This window comes from Periplaneta americana, chromosome 1, assembly GCF_040183065.1.
Source record: "Periplaneta americana isolate PAMFEO1 chromosome 1, P.americana_PAMFEO1_priV1, whole genome shotgun sequence".
NCBI classification, from domain to species: Eukaryota; Metazoa; Arthropoda; class Insecta; order Blattodea; family Blattidae; genus Periplaneta; species Periplaneta americana.
In genome coordinates this window covers 160,201,637-160,222,532 of record NC_091117.1, presented here as the reverse complement: position 1 = coordinate 160,222,532, position 20,896 = coordinate 160,201,637, and the positions used below count along the sequence as shown (strand labels likewise).

The following is a 20,896-nucleotide window of genomic DNA, read 5'->3' as shown; positions in this document are numbered from 1 at the left end:
GGAGAAACGTCCTCCAACAGCAATGGTAACTCTGCCTTAAGAAAATGTAGATCATTTTGAGCTGTCAAGATATTTGGAAACTCAGCAGGTCCGACAAATTGGTTTCCAATCATACCACACCAAATGTTTACCGAGAACTTGGTTTGGAAATGTGTTTCCTCGGATGAATGTGAATTCTCTAACCAATTAGCCCATACATGTGCGTTTCTTGTGTTTGTGGTGTCACCTCTGTTCAAAGTTGCTTCATTTGTGAATAAAATATTCAAGCAAAACTCTCAGTTTCGAAGAAGTCAAGTGCAGAAGTTTTTACATGCGATGTAATCATTTGTTTGCAGAGCCTGGATACTTTGGATGTGGAATGAACATAAACCAGTCATATAGCTGAGCAATTCTGTGCGTGCATTCTGTTCAGAATTAACTGAACTACACCCTTACGATGAGATTGCATACTGTTAACAATAAATCACAAGTAAAATCATTAATTTAGAATTGTGTTTTCTGTAGATACCATTGCAATTTGGACTTATGTTGACTAGAACTTTTCCACTCAAAATAATCCCAGGAACACACAAGTAAGCTATGGACATCCTGCTGCGGGACAGCTGTATATTTTAAACTAAGTTTATTAGAATAAATGAAAACTCAAAAGTAATATTAAATACTGGTAGGTCTATGCAGAAAAGTAATTCATGATTCCGAATTCGATTACTGGCAAATTTTCAAGATACTGGATTTTTATTGGTTCTTTTAGTACCGTACCATGTTGTCCTCAGAGAAAGGTCTGGCATAGTAATGTTCACACGAGAGTCTTAATGTGAAAACACAGGGTGTTAAAAAAAAAGTATCCAGTATTTTAGAAGGTGATAGTATGCATCAAAACAAGAAAATAATGTCCAATAAACATGGGTCCTACAACACATACTTTCTGAGATCTGAACAATTGTTCATAGGAGGTGCTCAATGTGACGTCCATTCATGGCAATGCATTTCTCTGCCCTACAATATAGCTGACTACCAGATAATCATACTGTAGCTGACATCCCTGGAATAATGATATGTCGCAATGAATACTGAAAACAAAAGTCTGGTTGCAGATATGAGCGGGGTTCAGCAGAGATGGTGTTGTGAATTTTCGTAATCAGTATGTGTAGGCTGATGAAAATCCCCATGCAGTTGAAGAAACAAGGCATAAGCACCGATTCTCATCAACTTATGGGCAGGCGTTCTTGGTGATAGATTAATAGGGCCATATATATTACCACAGAGATTAACTCATGTTTATTAGACATTATTTTCTTGTTTTGATGCATACTAGCACCTCCTAAAATATTGGATGGCCTACTTTTTTTTAACACTCTGTATATGACAGACAAAGATCTGGCTGAAAGTCTTTTTCAGTAAGGTACCGGTACTCAATCTTTGGAAACAGGTGAAAATCCAACTGTCCAAGTGTGGAAGCGGAGGGCGAAGAACAAACTCAGCACTAGTTTAACCTAAAGATGATTATTTTCCCTGGAAAAAAAAATTGTACACTACTTTCTTTCCCTTACGAAAAATCGAATTAAAGGTAAGATTTCCCCTGGAATGACTGAGCCTATTTCACAATTTTCTCTGTACAGTTGACCTTCATTTCTTGCGACAGTTTTTAGCTACTTACCTGTATTCTAAAGTTGTTCCTTGGCTTTTGTTTCCAGTGTCTTAACATTTAATTTATATAATATATATATATATTGCCACAGGGAGGTTGAAACCCTTGCCCATGTCCTGGGGGCCTGTCCACATGGTGAACTTCTACGAAATACGCGGCATCATACAGTAAGATCTATAATAGCAACTGCCTTAAGGAACAAAGGTTATTCAGTATATGAAGAAGTACACGGCATATCCAGTGAGGGCAGTAATCGAAGAATTGACATCAATGCATTTAAACCTCCCTCTCTTGAAGGTTACATCATAGACCCTACTGTGAGATTCGAATCGCACGAACACCAGCCAGAAGAAGTACACGAGGAAAATAGGAATATATATGAACCTTCCATCAGTTTTTATAAGGACAAATACCATCTGGAATCCATCGTCATTACAGGACTAATGATAGGAGCCCGTGGGACCATACCCCGGTTCCTAGTCGACTTCTGTAAATCTTTTGGCCTGCATAAAAGTATTTTAAGAGATCTAACAATTGCAGCACTCAAAGGCTCAATAACTATTTTCAGGCATCATACATATGGACCAAGACTAATTCGCATCTCCTTGACATTACTTCGTTTAACATCATGTGTTTCAATATAATTCAAATTGTTTATTTTTCACTCTAACAACAATTTATCACTAAGCCTCAAGGCTTTTACTCTATTGTATCATGGTACTCTTTGTCGATGGCAACCTGTAGTGGTTACAGGAAGAAATTAAATTAAATTATACATATATATATATATATATATATATACACACACACACACACACACACACACACACACACACACACACACACATTAGAGAATTTAAAGGCCCAGGGCTTGTCCATATGCTGGTTTTGGGCTGAAATCTTCAAGGGCTTCTGAGGTATGGGCAATTAAAAATTACATTTTCCATTGTTTGATACACTCTTTTAACACTTGCAGTGATAACATTTTCTATTTTTAATAAACGCACATTAATTTTTCACCACAAAAGAGAAGGGATGGGAAATATTTGTTCTATGCCTCTACATAGCAGACATAAAAGCTGTATATTTTATTTTTAATTTAATGATGCATCCAGAGCAACAGTACATCACACCAAACTAAGTTGATTAGGACACAATAATGAGTGACAACATGGGTTAGCAATGGCGACTGAGTAGGTATTACATTTTCATATTATGCAAATTGATTTACTTATTTTGTTGTGGCTTTGGAAAATGTTTTTCAGGGCCGAAGTAGGAAAGTAAGTCTTATTACTGAAGTTTGTATTCTGTCTTCTCACATTGCAGATATTAATGTGTCATGATGTTCTGAAACTGATTCAGGAAAGAGAGTGTCATTTAAAACCAAGTACGAGTATTTTCAAGAATCAGGACATGCACGGAGATCACTGTCAGTCCCTAAAAAATCAACATTTACTTGAGGAAGTACCAGCACTCAGTCAGTAAGCACACGAAATCTTCATAACCACCAACAGCACTTTACCATAAATATGTAGAACAGTATTCTCAATCTTCGTTTATATAATGTCAGCAAAAGTAATAGTAATACCGGTATATTAGTAATGCAATTTATGATGATGGTGATGACCAGAGACCAGAACTTTGGCAGAATGCCTTTTTAAATGTGTTAAATCTATCTCCATTTTGAAAGTAAATCAGTACAAATTATACCTTTGTGATTGAAAAGTCACAGTTTTATGTTGCCCTTTTCTGCCTCTTTAATATAAATGTCTAATTTACAAAATAAATGCTTTTTTTGCCTTTATTTGATTATTTATCTATTATTTATTAACTTATTTCTATAACCGCTACAATGAAAGTGACTTCACCGAATGTATATTATTGTCTTTCAGTCAGTTCATATTCTCTTTGCAACATGAGTGCTGCCGTGCAAAAGTGTGTAACAGTAAGCATTTCAATTATCGCTTGTGTTTATTTGACAAGGCAACAATGAGGGCAGGTTTAACGTTATTTTTCTTTCAGTTTTCATTGCAACGTTGTTGCAGCTAGCTAAATATTTCATATCACAACATATCAGTATAACCAAACACAAAAATGCACTTTCCAAGGCTACTTGGAAGAAGATTTCTTTGCTTCCAACAGTAATTGCAACATCAAGTCGAAAATCTCAATTTGCATTCGACTTATGTAAAGCTTTTCTTGCTGCCGAAATCCCTTTGTGGAAAGTGCAAGGTCGTGGGTCTAGTGCAAGGTTTTTGTAATTGCCTTTTATTGCGTATTTTAGCTATTTATGATGCCTTTTTGCCTGCCTATTTTGATGATTCATAATGCCTAAACTTCCGGTCTCTGGTTATGTCTATTATTTTCCTTTAGTGTGGAGTACACAGAATTTTGTCAAGGGGGGTGATTATTAAAACTGTTTACAATTTACATTATCGGTATTTTAAATTTTGTGTATTATTATTATTATTATTATTATTATTATTATTATTATTATTATTATAAAATATGAACTGTCAAATGCACAACATTTTAAACTATGGTTCCACTATGGCGATCATCACTCAGAGTACAACATTGGTGATCATCGCCGAGCGAACTTCAGCTGAGCTGTTTTCTTTACAGCGAACACAGTCATCTTTCCCATCGAAAGTATTAGGGCCTATGCCAACAGAAAATTAGATAGCACTAAGTTTGGATGCAATAATTTTGCTGAATCATTTAGCATTGGAGACAGGAGACAAGTTTAAGGCTTATTTTCCTAGTAAAGAAGTAAGAGCTAAATGGTATCAATGAGATAGCTTACATTGTTGTATTTATGCCACTTTAAACAGAAATGTACCGTATATTTAAATTATTTTGCGAGCGAGCGATCTGTGTCAAAATTAATTAGATCGTTTGTTATAAATTACAGTAGTTACAATATTCAAACTTTTGTCCAGGGTATTCAACTTAAAACTAGTTCTAAAATACACTTCATTATGATTTTAAAATGACCAAGTAATTGGTTACATTAATTGTCGTTATTAAAAGTTGGAATTTCGGGGAAGATAGCCTATTTCTTTGACACACTATATATAATATACGTTCCTGCTGTAACAACACTAAATTCAGTTTTTTTATATAAAAATTGTCTTAAAATAGATAATATTTTAATTATTCTACCTCTAATGTATGGGAATATACATAGAATTAACCTCTGTTGAAATAGATACTTTACCAATCTTGCCTACAATTTCACCAACTTCCTTCCACAACATTTCCTTGTTATGGGTATCTCTGTATTTTTTGAACTCATATCATACAGGGCAGGATGATTGGATTCATGGTTAATTAAAGTTCCATAATTTATTTGTAAGAAATTGCTAAATACACAGTGTTTTGCAGCCATATTTGTGATATCGTCATTCGTTTGTTTTGTAAATGAATGACGATCACAGCTGTCAATTTGAAGCCAAGTCAATCCAGAGTGTTAGTTCGCCCATCAATATACTCCCAACCATTACACTTTGGACATAGGTATATATCAGCTGAAATCTATGTCGGTTAACTCATACTACATTCTCCTGAAGTATTTTACATTCCTCTTGGGGCACTGTACAGTAAAATCTCAGTATGACGTACATCAGAAAATAAAATCTTTTATACTTTATACTAAAAATCATGCCTTTTGACCTACTGTTACCAATTGTGATTAAAGTTCTTGTGTCATAGAAAAATTCAAACACACAAGTACATTTTAAAGAATTATTAAACTTTACAATAAAACACTTAACACTAACAATTTAAAAAAATAAAAACAAATGAAGAAAACTTTCTTAAAGTAAGAACTAGAATGGCCTGAAGAAATCACTTATTTTTGTTTGAAGTGTTTTTTTAAGTAGTAGTTAATTTTCCACAAATTGTTCTACTTCTGTCAAACACATCAGAATTCATTCTGGAACATTTTCAGTCTTCATTCACGCACATTCGATACTATCACTGAGCCATGACAAAGATCGTCAACAAGTAAGATATCACACTTCATGTTAAGGCAAATAAAACTTCAAAATCGATAAGCTGTTTAAGAAAGTGTTATTAACACTTATTAACTTCAAGATTCTGTACATAATAATGAAACCTTCTTAACCCTTTGCGGCATAGTGGTTGTACAGAAGAACCACCGTTTTCTTTCTTCCTAAATTTTCTGGCACAGATATTCCACCAAGGAACCACCTCTTGAGTATATATAGAGGTCCTATCTATGTTTTGAAATTGTGTGCAGAGTTAAAATGTTGAAAAAAATTGATCGAAGCTTTGTTATGATCCATGAAATGAAAAACATAAAAAAATAATTTGTGCTGCAAAAGATTAAGCCCAGAGAGAGTAAAAAATGAAATACCTGTGCATAGTAACATATTATGTGATTTGAGCAGGGAATTTGAAAATGTATGTTAAACTGAAAAATATGTTCTAGTGAAGTACGTCATTTTGAGATTTCATTGTATTTGTAATTTTGGTATTTCTCAATGTTGTTATTTTTAAATGTTATAGTAATTTCGGGTGCCTGATGGCATACTATGAAAATTTTAAATTTTGTTTTGTCTGTATTGACTGTCATATTGTTCATTCTGCACCATTCATCCAGTTGCTCTAGTGCTTTGTTCATTTGCGAGTTTAGTTTTTATGGTTTTTACAATTTGTGGAGATCTAGATTACTAAGTCATCAGCATACAAGGGTGGTTAATATTGATTGTTGTTAGGTGAATTTTAATGGAGTTAGGGGAAAGTGTATGAATTTACCAATTTTTTTATTAGTTGAAATTAAAGCAATGAAGTTTAAGATGTTTTTTGCGGAAGTATCTACTTCTGTTATGAGAGATGTTGTTTTCTAATGCCAGGCGTTTGACAATAAAGTAATTTGACCTCTTGCACTCCAATATTTTTCAAAGATATTATCATGGTCAGCCACTGAAGCACAGATTTTGAGGGTTCCGAATCCATTTCTTGGTTTGAGTTGCACAATGGACAGTTAGGGGACTGATATATTCCAATTCTATGCAGGTGTTCGGCCAAACAATCATGGCCTGTTGCCAATCTAAATGCAGCTACAGACGATTTTCATGGTATATCGGGAATTAACTGTCGATTATGATACAGCGAGTTCCATTTTTTCCCTTGACATTGTGTTATCAAATTTTGTTTGTTGAAGTCTAAGTATGTAGATTTAATACATAAATCTTTTCACAGAGTAATAGGTAGATTTAGTAACAGGTCTGTAAGTAGTAGTGCTGCCCTTCTTTACTAAAGCATCCATATTCTCGTTTCCCAGGATTCTGCAATGGGATGGTATCCATTGAAATACAATTCTTTTATTGAGTGTTATTAATTGAGAGAGCATTTTAGTTATTTCGGCTATTTGAGATGAAGGTGTGTTTCTGGAGACTATTGATAGAATAGCTGCTTAAAAGAACTTTGGAAAATATTAATAAGGAGACAATACAAGGGTATTTATGAACTTTGAATTCTCTTATGATTTTATTTCAGAACCTTGGAGATGCCAAATACAACCTCACAAGTGCAACTATAAAAACAAGTTTTAACAAAGCAAAGTGACAAAAAAAAAAAAAAAAAAAAAAAGGCTACAGTAAACTGTTTACTGCAAATTTTAGTTATGTGCTGTCAAATTATAATTGAATTAACAGAAATAACACACATTTATTTCTTTTTTTTTTCTGCGTCTCATCATAGAAATGCTTGAGGAACTCAATAAATGTTTTAAGGATTACTTGACTGGTTTCATCTGCCATAATCCATCATTCAGATAGTGACAATTCTCGATTCCAATCCCCTTGTTGACTTTTGCTCTGTAACAAAATAAGGTCACATCATTATAAAGATTTGAGTATCTGCACTGAAAATCTGGGTTAATCTTGGCAAGTCCAGGATAATCTTTGGTAGATAAAGATAGTACTGATGTTGGGTTTTACAGGGTACATCTATTTCTTTTTTCATGATTTCACCATTTCTGCATTTATAATTATAAATTATCCTTTGTGCATCCCAAGGAGGAAATACACTGGTTCACGATTATATTATTGTGCCTGTCAAAATTAAAGGAATTATATGAAGTCAAACAGTATAATGAAACAAAAAGATTTGGGGGAGGGTGGGGAGGAGAATTGTTTTTGACACACAGAACTAATTGTGATTTGTAATTGTCATTGATTTCTTATAGGTTACATTCTTTAAGGCATGTTACTAGAACTGTGGTGTGTGTATACAGTAAAACCCTGATAAGACGCTGTTCAAGGGACCGGGTGTAAAACGTGTATTAACCGGGACTGCATATTAGGCGGGTATACTAATTTTGACTTATATACAGTATCTATTAGCATTTTTCTTTATTGAAATACAAGATTCATGAAAGGTAATACATTATGTAATTACTGTACTGTACGTCAAAGACATTTACAATATGTACTGTACTTAATTCTTTCGAAAAAAAAAAAAAAGAAACCATTTATAGTTGTTTGCCATGTGCGTGTTCTTCAAGTCGTCATGTTTACCACACTTCAGTTTCTGCGATTACATCCTCCCGATGTTGCAGCTGTAGTGATCGAGTCGCGATTTTTTATTATCGTCCTTAATGTCGATGGTGGGATTCCTAATGCATCAGAGAGTCATTTCTGAGTAAGAGTACTGTTCTCATCGTACTTTCGTAAGACTTCCAATTTTTCCGACACAGAAAAGGGTTTTCGTTTAACACTCATTGTAATCACATTCACAGACACTTCAATACACAAAAGGACAACAAACTGCCCAGAAAAAATTTCCAGAATTTTATTATGGCTGAGTGAGGAATGTTGTTTGAGAGAGAGTGTTAGCAAGAAGGTGCGGCTTGTAACTGTACGTAGGCTTTAACTGCGCAGATAAGGAGTCGAATAAGAGAGCGTAACGAGGGTGGGGTATACTAAGGTATGAAGTATGAAGGTTTAAATGCGCAGGTAAAGGGTCGAATACCAATAATTTTCAGTTAATGGCACCAGTGAGTTCCATGACCAAGATGTTTCATTGCTGTTACAGTACTTTGCTGAAAATTACATCGAAAATATTCCACAAAAACAGTGTATTATGTGGGACTTAAGCACAACAAACGGGATATTTTATAAAGGCATTATATATGAAATGCACAGGGACTGGACAAAAAAAAAAGCATATTACACGGGATAGCATAATAAGTGGGCACGTCTTATCGAGGTTTTACTGTATTTGCTTTTGACAATGAATAATGTAACAAATAACTCTTAATTCATCTGTGGCTTTCTGTATCGATGTCTTTAAATTCTCAGGCATTCTTAACTGTTACCAACCGTCTATAACTTCATAAAACTTGACTGTTTAAATTATCACGTAAATTATGAGAGAATACCACATTTACTCATAAAACCTACATCCTAATTTTGGAATATACCGGTAATATAATTTGATAATACAGAAAACTTGCAGATAAATTAAAAATAACATTTCGCAAATACACTGGTGGACAAAAAATTTGGGACACTTGAATTTTACTTTGTACTTTGTACCAACATGTTTTAAATGGTGATTAATTTAATTATACGATTATAAACGTAACACAGACTGAAAACGAAAATGATTATGACCTCATACCACCAAAGTTACCAACAATAACATCACAATCTAGATTTGAACAAAATTTTGCTTATGCGGAGTGTGACAACAGTGGGCACAATTGTTGGTGTTATGAAGTCATTTTCTCTTTCTTTGTATCCTAATATTATAATCTTATTAATCACTATTTAAAACATATTGGTGACCTATTAAACACATTTACAAAATAAAATTCAAGTGTCCCAAAGTTTTTGTCTCCCAGTGTACTATTGTGAGGAATTTAAATAGAGATTCTCCAAAAAAGGTTGAAAGTTGTTAATCATTGTAACAAGAAGTAGGCCTACACAAAGCTGACACTATATACCAGTAACGAAAACTTTTTTAGATACAAACAAAATATTAAACTGTGAAAAACAGAAAGGCTAAGGGAAAAAACGTGTACACCAGCTGTATACAGTATCATGGGGTTGGGGACAACTGGCCACAGAGGCAACTCGCAACATAATTGAAATTCATATCAAAGGCAATTAGCCACATAATTTAAATTCATATCAAAGACAATTAGCCACACATTAAAATTCAAGGCAATACTCAAATTCGCAACAATTTAAACTATATTTCTATGGTATCACAAGAGAAATCCAGAAGCTATAAACTAATTCAAAATTATGGCGGAAGAAATTCGCTTCACAAAATCAGAAAGAGGCTCTGACAAATTAATATATCTTGGCTACATGTACACGAGACTTAGAGAAAATAAGAATGGAGTTGTTTGGCGCTGTGACATGCATGGTGGGTGTAATGCAACAGTCACGTTATCAGAAGATGGAAGCAGTGTCATCAAAGAATCGTCTGAACACAAGAATCATTCTGCAGACTGGGGAAGGATTAAGGCAAAGGAATGTGTAGAGAACATGAAGGCAAGGGCGGGGACTTCCCGAGAACCAACGTCTGTCATTATTCAAAATGAGTTACAGCTTATTGCAAGCGAAGCCAATGTGAATCTACCAAAGAAACCATCCATTAAAAAACTGTGCGCCGTGCCAGGAAGCTGCACCTACCACCTGAACCAAGGAATATTGACGAACTGAACGTTATAGCTGGCAGATACACTAAGACCGTACAAGGAGAAAGGTGGTTGTTGTATTTTGAACCGGAGGACAACGTGAAAGTTATCATATTTGCCATTAATTCACATTTAAATAAATTGTTACAGTCCCATTTTTGGATAATGGACGGTTTGGCAAATTGTCTATCTGTGACGAATTGTCCCTATTACCAATTTTCTGTGGCCAATTGTCCGGAACCGAGTACCATGATGTTTAACAGCACACTTCGACAAAAGATAATTTCTTTCACTGTTGAGTCATCAGATCAGCACAAAGAAGAGTGGTCAATCATACAAAGTTCTACTAGAATGCAAAACACCTTAAGTTAATGCCACTGAAATAATGTTATAAAAATTAAATATGTAGGAACGATATTACAAATCTAAAAAAAGAAAGAGTACTGAATCTTTAACTACAGCTCAAAATAAATCTCTAAATGGACAGCAAGCTCCGTTATTCTAGTTATTAATTTAAATAAGCAGAATTTAAACATGCCCCGAAATGTATACTTACATATCTTCTGTTGATAATGCCGTCATTCCCACAGCTAATGCATGTTGTTTCCCCTCTGCCATGACTGCCTGTTTAATAGCTAAGGAAATTTTTCCCAACTTAGGTTTCTGTATACACAAACAGTGGTTGAGTTCTGACCAAGATGCAGGTTTGCCCAACCAACAGCTATTTGAAAATAGTGGTTAATTTTATTTCATGACTATTTATTTATTGATAACTATATTTTACAAAGTGTCATTATTTCTCTGATACTGCAATGCCAACAGCTTCCATGCAGGCGGTAAGCCAAGCTATTGTCCCGAGCACAATAAATACAGCAACCATAGAATACACACACACTTAATAAGAATAAGGAATTTAAATAAAATATAATAATAGTACCGGCCTAGATCATATATGTAACAGATATGTCAGGGTTATGGGCTTTGAAGTTAACAACTTTTGTCAGGTTTACTACGCTGTGATCTAGTTGTTACATAAGCAGTCACGTCATAATACCCATTTGAACTGCATTAGCGACTGTGCTGCCATCTCGTGTTCGTTTATGGCAGACGGGTGGCGATCCTGGCGGTTGTTCTCTTCAAAGTGCTGCCGATTTTAACGTAGCGAGGAGTTATCTGTTACATATATGATCTAGGGTACCGGTAATTATAATGTTATAATACTGAAATAATAATGTAATATAATTATATTACTTACTCACAAAATTTAAGAGAATCTGGAGGTTCATTGCTGCCCTCACATAAGCCTGCCATCAGTCCCTATTCTGAGCAAGATTAATCCAGTCCCTAGCAACATATCCCAACTCTCTCAAATCCATTTTAATATTAACCTCCAATCTATGTCATGGCCACACCAAAGGTCTTTTTCCCCTCAGGTCTCCCAACTTACACTTTATACGCATTTTTGGATTCACCCATATGTGCTACATGCCCTGCCCATCTCAAACATCTGGATTTAATGTTTCAAATGATGTTAGGTGAAGAATACAATGTGTGCAGTTCTGCGTTGTGTAACTTTCTCCATTCTCTTGTAACTTCATCCCTCTTAGCACCAAATATTTTTAAGCACCTTATTCTCGAACACCCCTAACCTCTGTTACTCAAAGTGAGAGCCCAAATTTCACAACCATACAGAACAACCAGTAATATATCCTTTATAAATTCTAACTTTCAGTTTTTTTAAAGCAGACTAGAAGGCAAAAGCTACTCAATCGAATAATAGTAGCCATTTCTCATGTACAGTCTGCGTTTAATTTCCTCTCGAATGTCATTTATATTTGCTACTGTTGTTCAAAGATATTTCAATTTTTCCACCTTTTCAAAGAATAAATTTCCAATTTTTATATTTCCAATTCGTACTAATGTTCTGGTCACGAGACGTAATCATATACTTTGTCTTTTCGGGATTTACTTCCAAATCTATGTCATTACTTCAAGTAAAATTTCCGTGGTTTTCCTAATAGTTTGTGGATTTTACCCTAACTTATTCATGTCATCCGCATAAACAAGCAGCTGATGTAACCTTTCAATTCCAAACCCTCTCTGTTTTCCTGAACTTTCCTAATGGCATATTCTAGAGCAAAGTTAAAAAGTGAAGGTGATAGTGCATCTTATGCTTTAGTCTGCAGTGAACTGGAAAAGTATCATGTGTTGGTACGTCTTATGAAGGATACAACTACTGTTCCTTTAGCAACAGGAGTCATTTTGGCACCTGGTGATGTGAGGCCTGGACACATGATATTGGCACCACTCAAAACAAACCGAATGGCTCCCTTATCCACTTGTTCCCATGGTAAGAAGAATGGGTCTGAAAGTATACAAATCATGCAGTTAGTCAAAATAGCTTTTACTTCTTTCTATTTACATCTTTACTGCTCTTTGATGGATTTTTTTGTAAAAACCGCGAAGTTTATCCTGCAAGTATTTTAGCGATGTATATTTGAACTTGGAAATTTTATAGATTTCTGATTTGTTATACAGACTGTCCCTTCATTTAATATCTTGGCTCTATTTGCATCCTCACAAAATCTAAATGATTGTTTGCAGAGCTAGGGAACTTCAACTTGAGGTATGAAATAGGAATTTTGCTTCAAAGCTGTTTTAATAAAAGATTCTTAAAAATTTTCTACATAGGAGTACTATTATAGATGTTTAAACTGCGTCCCTTCTCTCAAACACAAACCTGGAATATTTTCAAGAGGTTTTGAAACACCGTTGCTGAGGACATAGTAATATCTGGAATATTTCTTTTCACCTCTACTAACGTCTGGGGATCATAATGAATCTTGGCTGCCCTATGCTTGAAACAGAAAAATTCGTCACACATACTGCAATGCAGAGGGAGTTACCAACAACCATTATATGAAACTATACAAATATTAGAATTAAGGTATCATCATCATGGTTCGAAATGGACTGGAGTTGACCAGAACAGCATTCTAGTTCGTGAATTTCAGGAACCTTCCCATTCCGTCTCATAAGAAATGGCTATGGTCTGTTCTGATTAGTTTTAATCGAATATGATATTTCAATGCATTTTTCATAGTGTGACTGTTAAAAACACTGACAACAGCAGCACTCCTTTATTGTACTAAAGCAGCATTTGTATACTCTTGCATTTGCGTCTATTCAAAATCTTATAATTTTTGTATAAATATGAAAGGATATAAAAAAGTTATAGTAAGTAAAAGCCTCATAATTTTGATTAAAATTAAAATAAATGAGGAAGTTAGAGGGATTGGACCCAGATTCTATGTCTATAAGCCAAAATTCTATTCATTTACCCAAACAGTATCACTGGAGTATTGTACTCCTTGGAGCAATATCAGTAAAGAATATTATTTTATAGTGTTAGTATACCTTCAATTTATATCCCTGAAAAAAATAAGCAAGATATGGAATTTATATAAACGAAAAAGTCTTCCTTTTCTGTAAAGAATTGCATGCTGGAGTGTTTGCCAATTTTTCTTCACCCTGAAGGTAGGCAAGTGGTGAGTTTCTGCACGAGAGACCAATGGCAAGTGAGAAGAGAACGCTATATATCCAAGGGACACACTCTGCATACATAATATGCATAGTTAATTTTCAACTGCTATTCTTATTGAGGGAAGTCATGCCTAAGTAACATAATCAATATACAGGTTGTGTTACTTAATTTTATATTCTCAACCACGTGACTGTATTTATAATTAGTAATGTTACAATTCAATTTATACTACACTTTTCTTATTGATTACATTACTTTGCAATACAATTAATTTTTTACTTACACTTATGTAATAAGCGCAATGTAGGAATCCATGGCCCTTCTCTATGGCGAAAAAATAATAATTCTCCTGCACCATTTACTAGGATTTCTATGTGGTCATGACTGCAACACAAGGATCAGCTTTTGTATAATTTTAATAAGTACAAAACATAAACTCGGATTACACAAAAATGAGCTACAGAGTTCCTATGAAAACCAGTTTCACTCAAACCTCTACTTAACAAAATCTGTTGTTGGGTGGCAAGCAGTTGTACACCGGCATACAGACAGGTCTGTGCATGCTTCCCTACGCAGATTAGTCCCACTTCACCCCTCACTGCTTAGCTTCCTCTGGCAAGACGCTTCACACTATCATCATTAAGCCAACAGAACATTCTACGTAAAGATTAATTTTTTTTTTGGTCCTACAGAATACATCTGTTACGGTAATAATTAATAATAAAGGAGAAAAATTTGCTCCAGCGCCAGGGATCGAACCCGGATCCTTGGTTCTATGTACCAAGCACTTTAACCATTAAGCTATGGCAAAGTTCAATCCATAGCACTGGATCGAATCCTACTCCTCCAGTGTTTTTTCCTTTTGTGGCCTGACTCCAAGTTCGACATGTTGACATTTTTATATTAAATATTACAATGTACTTCGGTACATCATAATATGTAATATGCGAAAAATAATCACTTTGTGATTTAAGATGGCGCTTATTCTGTCAGATCCCGGCCACTTAGTCACTCATAACGAGTGCACCTCTTGCACATGTATGGACATTGTGCCACTGTCATACATCTATGATGTAGTGCATGAGGTAGGCCACTAGATGGAACCCAAGAGGTGGAACTTAAACTGAGAGGATTCGATCCGACATCGGGATGGGAATCCAGTGTGGCTTAATGGATAAAGCATCAGCACATTGAGCTGAAAACCTGGGTCCAAATCCCGGTGCCGGAGAGAATTTTTCTCTGTTCCACTCTTCCATCATATTTTTATATTAAGTCAACTGCCATTATACAAGGAGCGCACTCAGTTGAGTGACTTGATGGCCGGGATTCCACAGTAATATGCATCATGGAACATCACCGTGATCCGAAGTGAACTTAGAAAATATTCGCTATTCACAAGTGCGGCCACTTTTTTTTTTTTTTACAGCTGTACAATATCATTTTTGTACATTAAATCTGAATTTCTCAGAAAAATCCAAGTGTTATGGTTTTTTTGCTCAGCAGTGTAATCATGTCTAGATATTTAGAACAGGTTTGGTGTCTCTTATTTGGAGCCCTCATGTCTCGGAAAGGTTAATGATAATCATAGGCCACAATATAATTACGATGCTTCTAGTTGTTTGCTCATTTCAGGTTTAAATTTTCCTTGTGCAACTATGCAAAGACGTACTACAAAAGCAAAAGCTTCCCTTAAAATTAATATGGCAATGAAGTTTGCATCTTAAATACGAAAACTGAACATAGCTCAAAGGCGATTCTTATGATTACTATCAGTTTAGTCATTAAGGGGCTCAGTTATGAAAAATCAACCTGACAAGTAGAAATGTTAGAATTTTAGAATTACAAATCATGCATAATGAAAATATCATATTTATCTGAATATAAGCTGCACTTTTTTCACTACATTAAGATTGATGAAATATGCCTGTGGCTTAAAATCGCACACGAGTGTTCAAACAATAAATGCAGGCCTATATAAATAAAATTAAACTAAAAATTCAGGTATGGCTTATATTCAGATAAATGCAGTATGAGCTAATCTTAACTATGTGAATTGAAACGAGCAAGCAAAAATGAAAAGGGCATTTCAATTTCTTTCCACAATGAGGGCGATGCCCCAGAATCCTCTTTCAGCAAACACCACTGCTACTACGGCTAACAAAACCTAACAATGAGGGAAATAGACATTTGGGAAAAATACCAAGTGAACACTAACATGGAAGTTGTAAAGCTATATCAACATAATTGTCAACATGTACCACGAATGGACAGACTGGACAAATATCACTAATTGGCAGACTAGCATCAGACCTACAAAGATGAACAGATAAGAAAGAACTTAGCGGAATCGAACCGAATCGAAACAAAACAAAAAATCTGCTGCTGCTCACGTCTAGTGGAACCGAACCAAACAGTAATTTTGTGTTTTGTCATACAAAAGAGGATAATTCTATACAAGATTCATTAATTTTTCTTTGTTCATATTAATTTGTGATTTTTGTATCAGCAATAACTTTCAATAGAAAATTAAGCCACTATGAGTGGATATGGTTCATTTGTTTTTTCACAAAGGCTTCACGAGAACTCACAATCATACCTGAAACAAGAAATTCTATTCTGGCAGTGGAATAAATATTCTAGCTCCTGAATTCTGTTCTGTTTGATTCGCTTAGATTCGATTCAACGTGCTGCTTTCTGCTATCTTTCATTTAAATACACTGTGAAGAGAAATTCTGTTTGATTCGATTCCGCTACGTGAGAGCAGGCCTTTAGGCTCTAAGGAACAGGTTCTAATCTCTCAAAGCTCTTGATGATGATCATCATAACCATTTTCATAATTATGATTATAGTTTAAATGAACACATAAAAGTATTACGATATAAGAGGAGCAAAAGGAAAATGCATGTCATTGGAAGCAGACTGACATTATATTCTTGAAATAGCCTACAAGATGTCTCAAAAGTTTCGTTATTGAAAAGTTGCAAGAATACTGTGCTGTTGCAAATAGTATGACCCTTACACTAACATAATCAGTTTTTAATAACATGTGTTTGATAAGTTTCAATTTCAGAGCTGTTTTGAGAGTTGCATCTGGAATAGCAAACAGCAGCAGTTAAAGCTCTGTGTAAATGTTGGTAAAACTGCTACAGAAGACTCGATATGCTAAGTCTTATGCAGAATCATAATAATGTTTACCAATTATATGTCTTCATCTATGCAGGCAGATAGAATGACAAGGAAACTACTGAGTTGTCAATGCATAACGAAACAACTAATGAAAGTATGTCCCGAAAGATTAAAACATTAATCCAAAACTCACAAGAGACGTATTTATATGCTGCTATAGAAAATGAACAGATTGAGAAATCCATGCATCAATTCTACAATTAATTCTTGCTGCATAGCAACAACAGTTTATTGTGTATAGAAGGGATAACGTATGCTATATTTACTTTGTTGACATCCTAGAACAAGTTTATTACTATCTTATGTATCATTTCGGCTGCCAGGAAGTCCAAAGGAGAATAGCAATGGCATAGAAAGCTTTTAATAGAAAAAGGAGCATCTTCTTAGGACCTCTGGAACAAGAAAGAGAACTAGTGAAGTGAAACAACATTAAGCATTTGAAATGCGGATATGGAGAAGAATGGAGCATGTGAAATGGACAGAGTAAGAAATGAAGTTGTGCAAGAAAAAGTGGAAGAAGAAAGAATGATGCTGAAACTGATCAAGAAGAGGAAAAGAAATTGGTTGGGCCATTGGCTAAGAAGAAACTGTCTTATGAAGGATGCACTGGAAGGAATGGTGAAAGGAGAAAAGTTTGGGGCAGAAGAAGATATCAGATGATAAGACAACATTAAGATATATGGATCATATGTTGAGAGTATGAGGAAGACGGCAAATAGGAAAGAGTGGAGAATGCTAGGCTTGCAGTGAAAGACCTGCCCTTGGGCAAAAAACTATGAATGAATACCATTTCACTATTCGATATGTATCCTTCTTGGGGAGAATGCTTTCCACATGACTTTCTAAGTGTGGGTACTGCTCCAGCAGCTTCGTGCGAATTCCCTTTTGGACAGAAGACTTCAATTGCTGCACCCCTGAGACACTCTCTTTTTCTTCAAACCTGAGGAAAAGAAATTAAAGTCAAATCAAGAAATTTTATAACCTAGTATTAATGACCTTGTACTAATAACAATTATTTCACTGGCATTAATCTGGTGTAATAATAGACAAATTAAGTGGTTAAATATAAAAGTAATTAAATTGGCCTATATACTATTATTGATACACATTCTTATATTTGTTATTTATATGTAGTCTTATTGATTTACAATTGTCATAAAATTTGCTTCACATTGATCATTTAAAACAAATATATGATTTACAGTCTTTGTTGCAGTCTCCCAAAGTATGTTTAAAATTACATCTTAGCAACGTTTATTATGAAATAAAATGGAACAAATATTTTCATTTGAGTCCACTGCTGTGAAGTAGTGGTCAGCATGTTTACGAAACTAGCGAGCCTGGGAACGAATTCTGGTTGGGACAGGTTGCCAAGTTGAGGTTTCTTCCACGGTTTTCCCTCAACCCATTACGAGCAAATCCTGGTTAACTTTTGGTGCCGGACCCTGGGTTCATTTCACTGTCATTATCACCATTTTCATTCATCCTGCCCACTTCCATACTAATATGTCATCACATCATATGGGACTAACAGAATCCGACCTAATGGTCGCCCCCAACCTCAGAACAGGATTCTTCATTATAATCACCAAAAATTGGCCAGAGGCGCAAATGGGTACACGTTAAAATGCGCAGCATTAATAAAAAAATAATAATAATTCAATTGAGTGTACCTACATAAAAAAAACTGTTGTGTAATGCCCGATTGGACAAACACAAGGAAATACAATCTTTTAATGCAGGAAACTTAATAATATAATAATAATAATAATAATAATAATAATAATAATAATAATAATCCGTGGCGCTACAGCCCGTGAAGGGCCTAGACCGACCAGCCGGCTGCTGGCCTCACACCCACATGGCGAAGCAGAGGTGGACGTTCATCCAACCAGAATGGAGGTATCGTGTGGTTAGCACGATGATCCCCCCCAGCCGTTATAGCTGGTATTCACAACCGGATTTCGCTACCTATCGTAGCTCCCCAAGTGAATCACGATGTTGGGTGGACACCGGTCCCATACACTGGCCGAAATTTCATGAGAAAATTTCTTTCTCCATGAGGATTCAAACCAGCACGCATTCCGTAACGCCAGTCCTAGGCAGGATGCCTTAGACCACGATGCCACGGCGCGAGACACAGGAAACTTAATAGGTATCTTAAATGTCGGTTATTCAATGATGCTGTATCAACTACTAGGGTATTTCTGTGTTGAGTAAAGGGAGATAAGTAGTAAAAATGAGTTTGGAGATAAATGAAAATTAAACTTTGGACCATTTGCAAATAATTTTCTACACAAAACACATCAAATGCTAGTATTCTTTTGATTTTTGCACACCCACTTGTATAGTTGTGTGTTCATCTGGGGAACAAAATTCCATCTGCACAAAAAATGACATTCCCTTTTCCCAAACACTACAGATTTAGTGCCACTGATATGTCCATTTTTGGGTACCATGACAACAGGCAACATTTTCATAATAACATCCACACTTCTTGAAAATCAACACAAGACTGATGGGAATAATATAAGGAAGAATCACTTCCAGAACAGATGGATAATGGACCTGATGTTCACTTATGCCATTCTATCTGGAACAGTAAAAGTATCGACTGAGCTGTAATCTTTCCACAATAGAGGTTCAGTTAACATAGGCCTACTTTCCTTTTAAGAATGTAAAGAGGCTAACATTATGTCAATAATAAGAAAAGTTGGAAATGTAGTTAAAATATATTATATAAGCTATATTTGGTAATGTATGTGCCCTGGAGTCCCAGATCTCTATTTCCGAGAGATGACCATGGCTGATGTCTACTACAGAATTACCTCGGTTTTATTGAAAGTTACAATCAGTATATTTTACTTTTATAAGGGTAGAGGACACAGTTTATTTTGTCGAGTGTTGGTTAATTTCAGCATAAGACGTCCAAAAATACCTAACCTGTCATATGTCAATTTCAGGAGAGACTGAATGAATGATTGTACAGCTCTGAACATTTTATTTCTATTTTATATTTTATGGACTAATGTTCTTCTGGTACTGCTGTTCTCTAATTTGCTTTGCTAATCACATGATTAGCAATTAGGAAGATTCTTTTCTTAACAAAATACCGATTCTGTGTTAACTATGAGGGATGACATTGTTGTTTAGTCAACTGTCCGAAGACAGATCTGAACCTCACAAGTGATACCAAGAAGGCACCACTTACGAGGCAACTAGGCCAGGAGATAATCTTTCCACCTGGGATGACATTCATGTGTGTCATTTCTCGCGAAGTACTTGTTCCTAATATATCTCATCAATCCCTACCTAACATTATGACAGTTCTGACCCTTCAAAACCTTTTTAACCTTAACTGACGCTGTATAGGGCTTTGTCACTAATCTGTCTTCTCGTCAAACCCTACCTAACCTTACCACCTACAGTGAGACTACTGGTCACTTATGTATCTAATAAAATCCTGCTTAACTTTGTCACTGGAATTGGGATTACTTGTCACTAAGGGTGAGGATGTGAAGGAAGAAGGTTAGAGAAGACCCAAAACCGGTATATAAAAGTAAATTGGGCACATTTGTACGAGCTTGGCTCTGGCTCTGACATACTACCTATGATACGTAATTGGTATTCGTAATTTGCTTACTTTTTAAACATTTCCTTTGTGTTCTAATTTATTTACAGACTATAATGCTAAAATTAATAAATCGATTAAGCTACTATTATTATTGTAGCTTTTAGTTTCAAGAACCAACCAAACAATCACAACTATCAGCCGACAGTACAGCACGATGCTCGTGCATCAATTTTATACCACAGTTTATGTTTATATCCGGTATCT

The 20,896-nt window shown here is 35.2% G+C and overlaps 1 protein-coding gene and 1 long non-coding RNA gene across 3 annotated transcripts in view; one reads left to right on the top strand and one right to left on the bottom strand.

Moving 5' to 3' along the window:
* LOC138702958 (uncharacterized) overlaps positions 1–7,267 on the top strand; it is a 24,963-nt gene extending 17,696 nt beyond the window's left edge. For both annotated transcript variants that reach the window (XR_011332927.1, XR_011332926.1), the window contains exons 3-4: positions 2,975–3,129; positions 7,175–7,267. This is a non-coding gene — a long non-coding RNA (uncharacterized lncRNA). The remainder of the gene's footprint in view (positions 1–2,974; positions 3,130–7,174) is intronic.
* Positions 7,138–20,896, bottom strand: MCTS1 (malignant T-cell-amplified sequence 1 homolog). Its single transcript, XM_069830382.1, has 6 exons — positions 20,702–20,896; positions 17,846–17,998; positions 14,156–14,256; positions 12,560–12,693; positions 10,885–10,952; positions 7,138–7,494 (listed from the first exon to the last, which is right to left on the bottom strand). Exons 1-6 carry the CDS (start codon positions 20,710–20,712, stop codon positions 7,413–7,415), a joined length of 549 nt encoding a protein of 182 aa, XP_069686483.1. The 5' UTR covers positions 20,713–20,896; the 3' UTR covers positions 7,138–7,412.

Excerpts from the sequence above, each read along its gene's own strand:
- MCTS1 (XM_069830382.1), bottom strand. Across the intron at positions 14,257-17,845 it reads ACATATCGAATAGTGAAATG|TCATGACCACATAGAAATCC; the intron begins GTATTCATTCAT and ends CTTGTGTTGCAG. Across the intron at positions 10,953-12,559 it reads TTGCTAAAGGAACAGTAGTT|GCAGTCATGGCAGAGGGGAA; the intron begins GTATCCTTCATA and ends GCTATTAAACAG.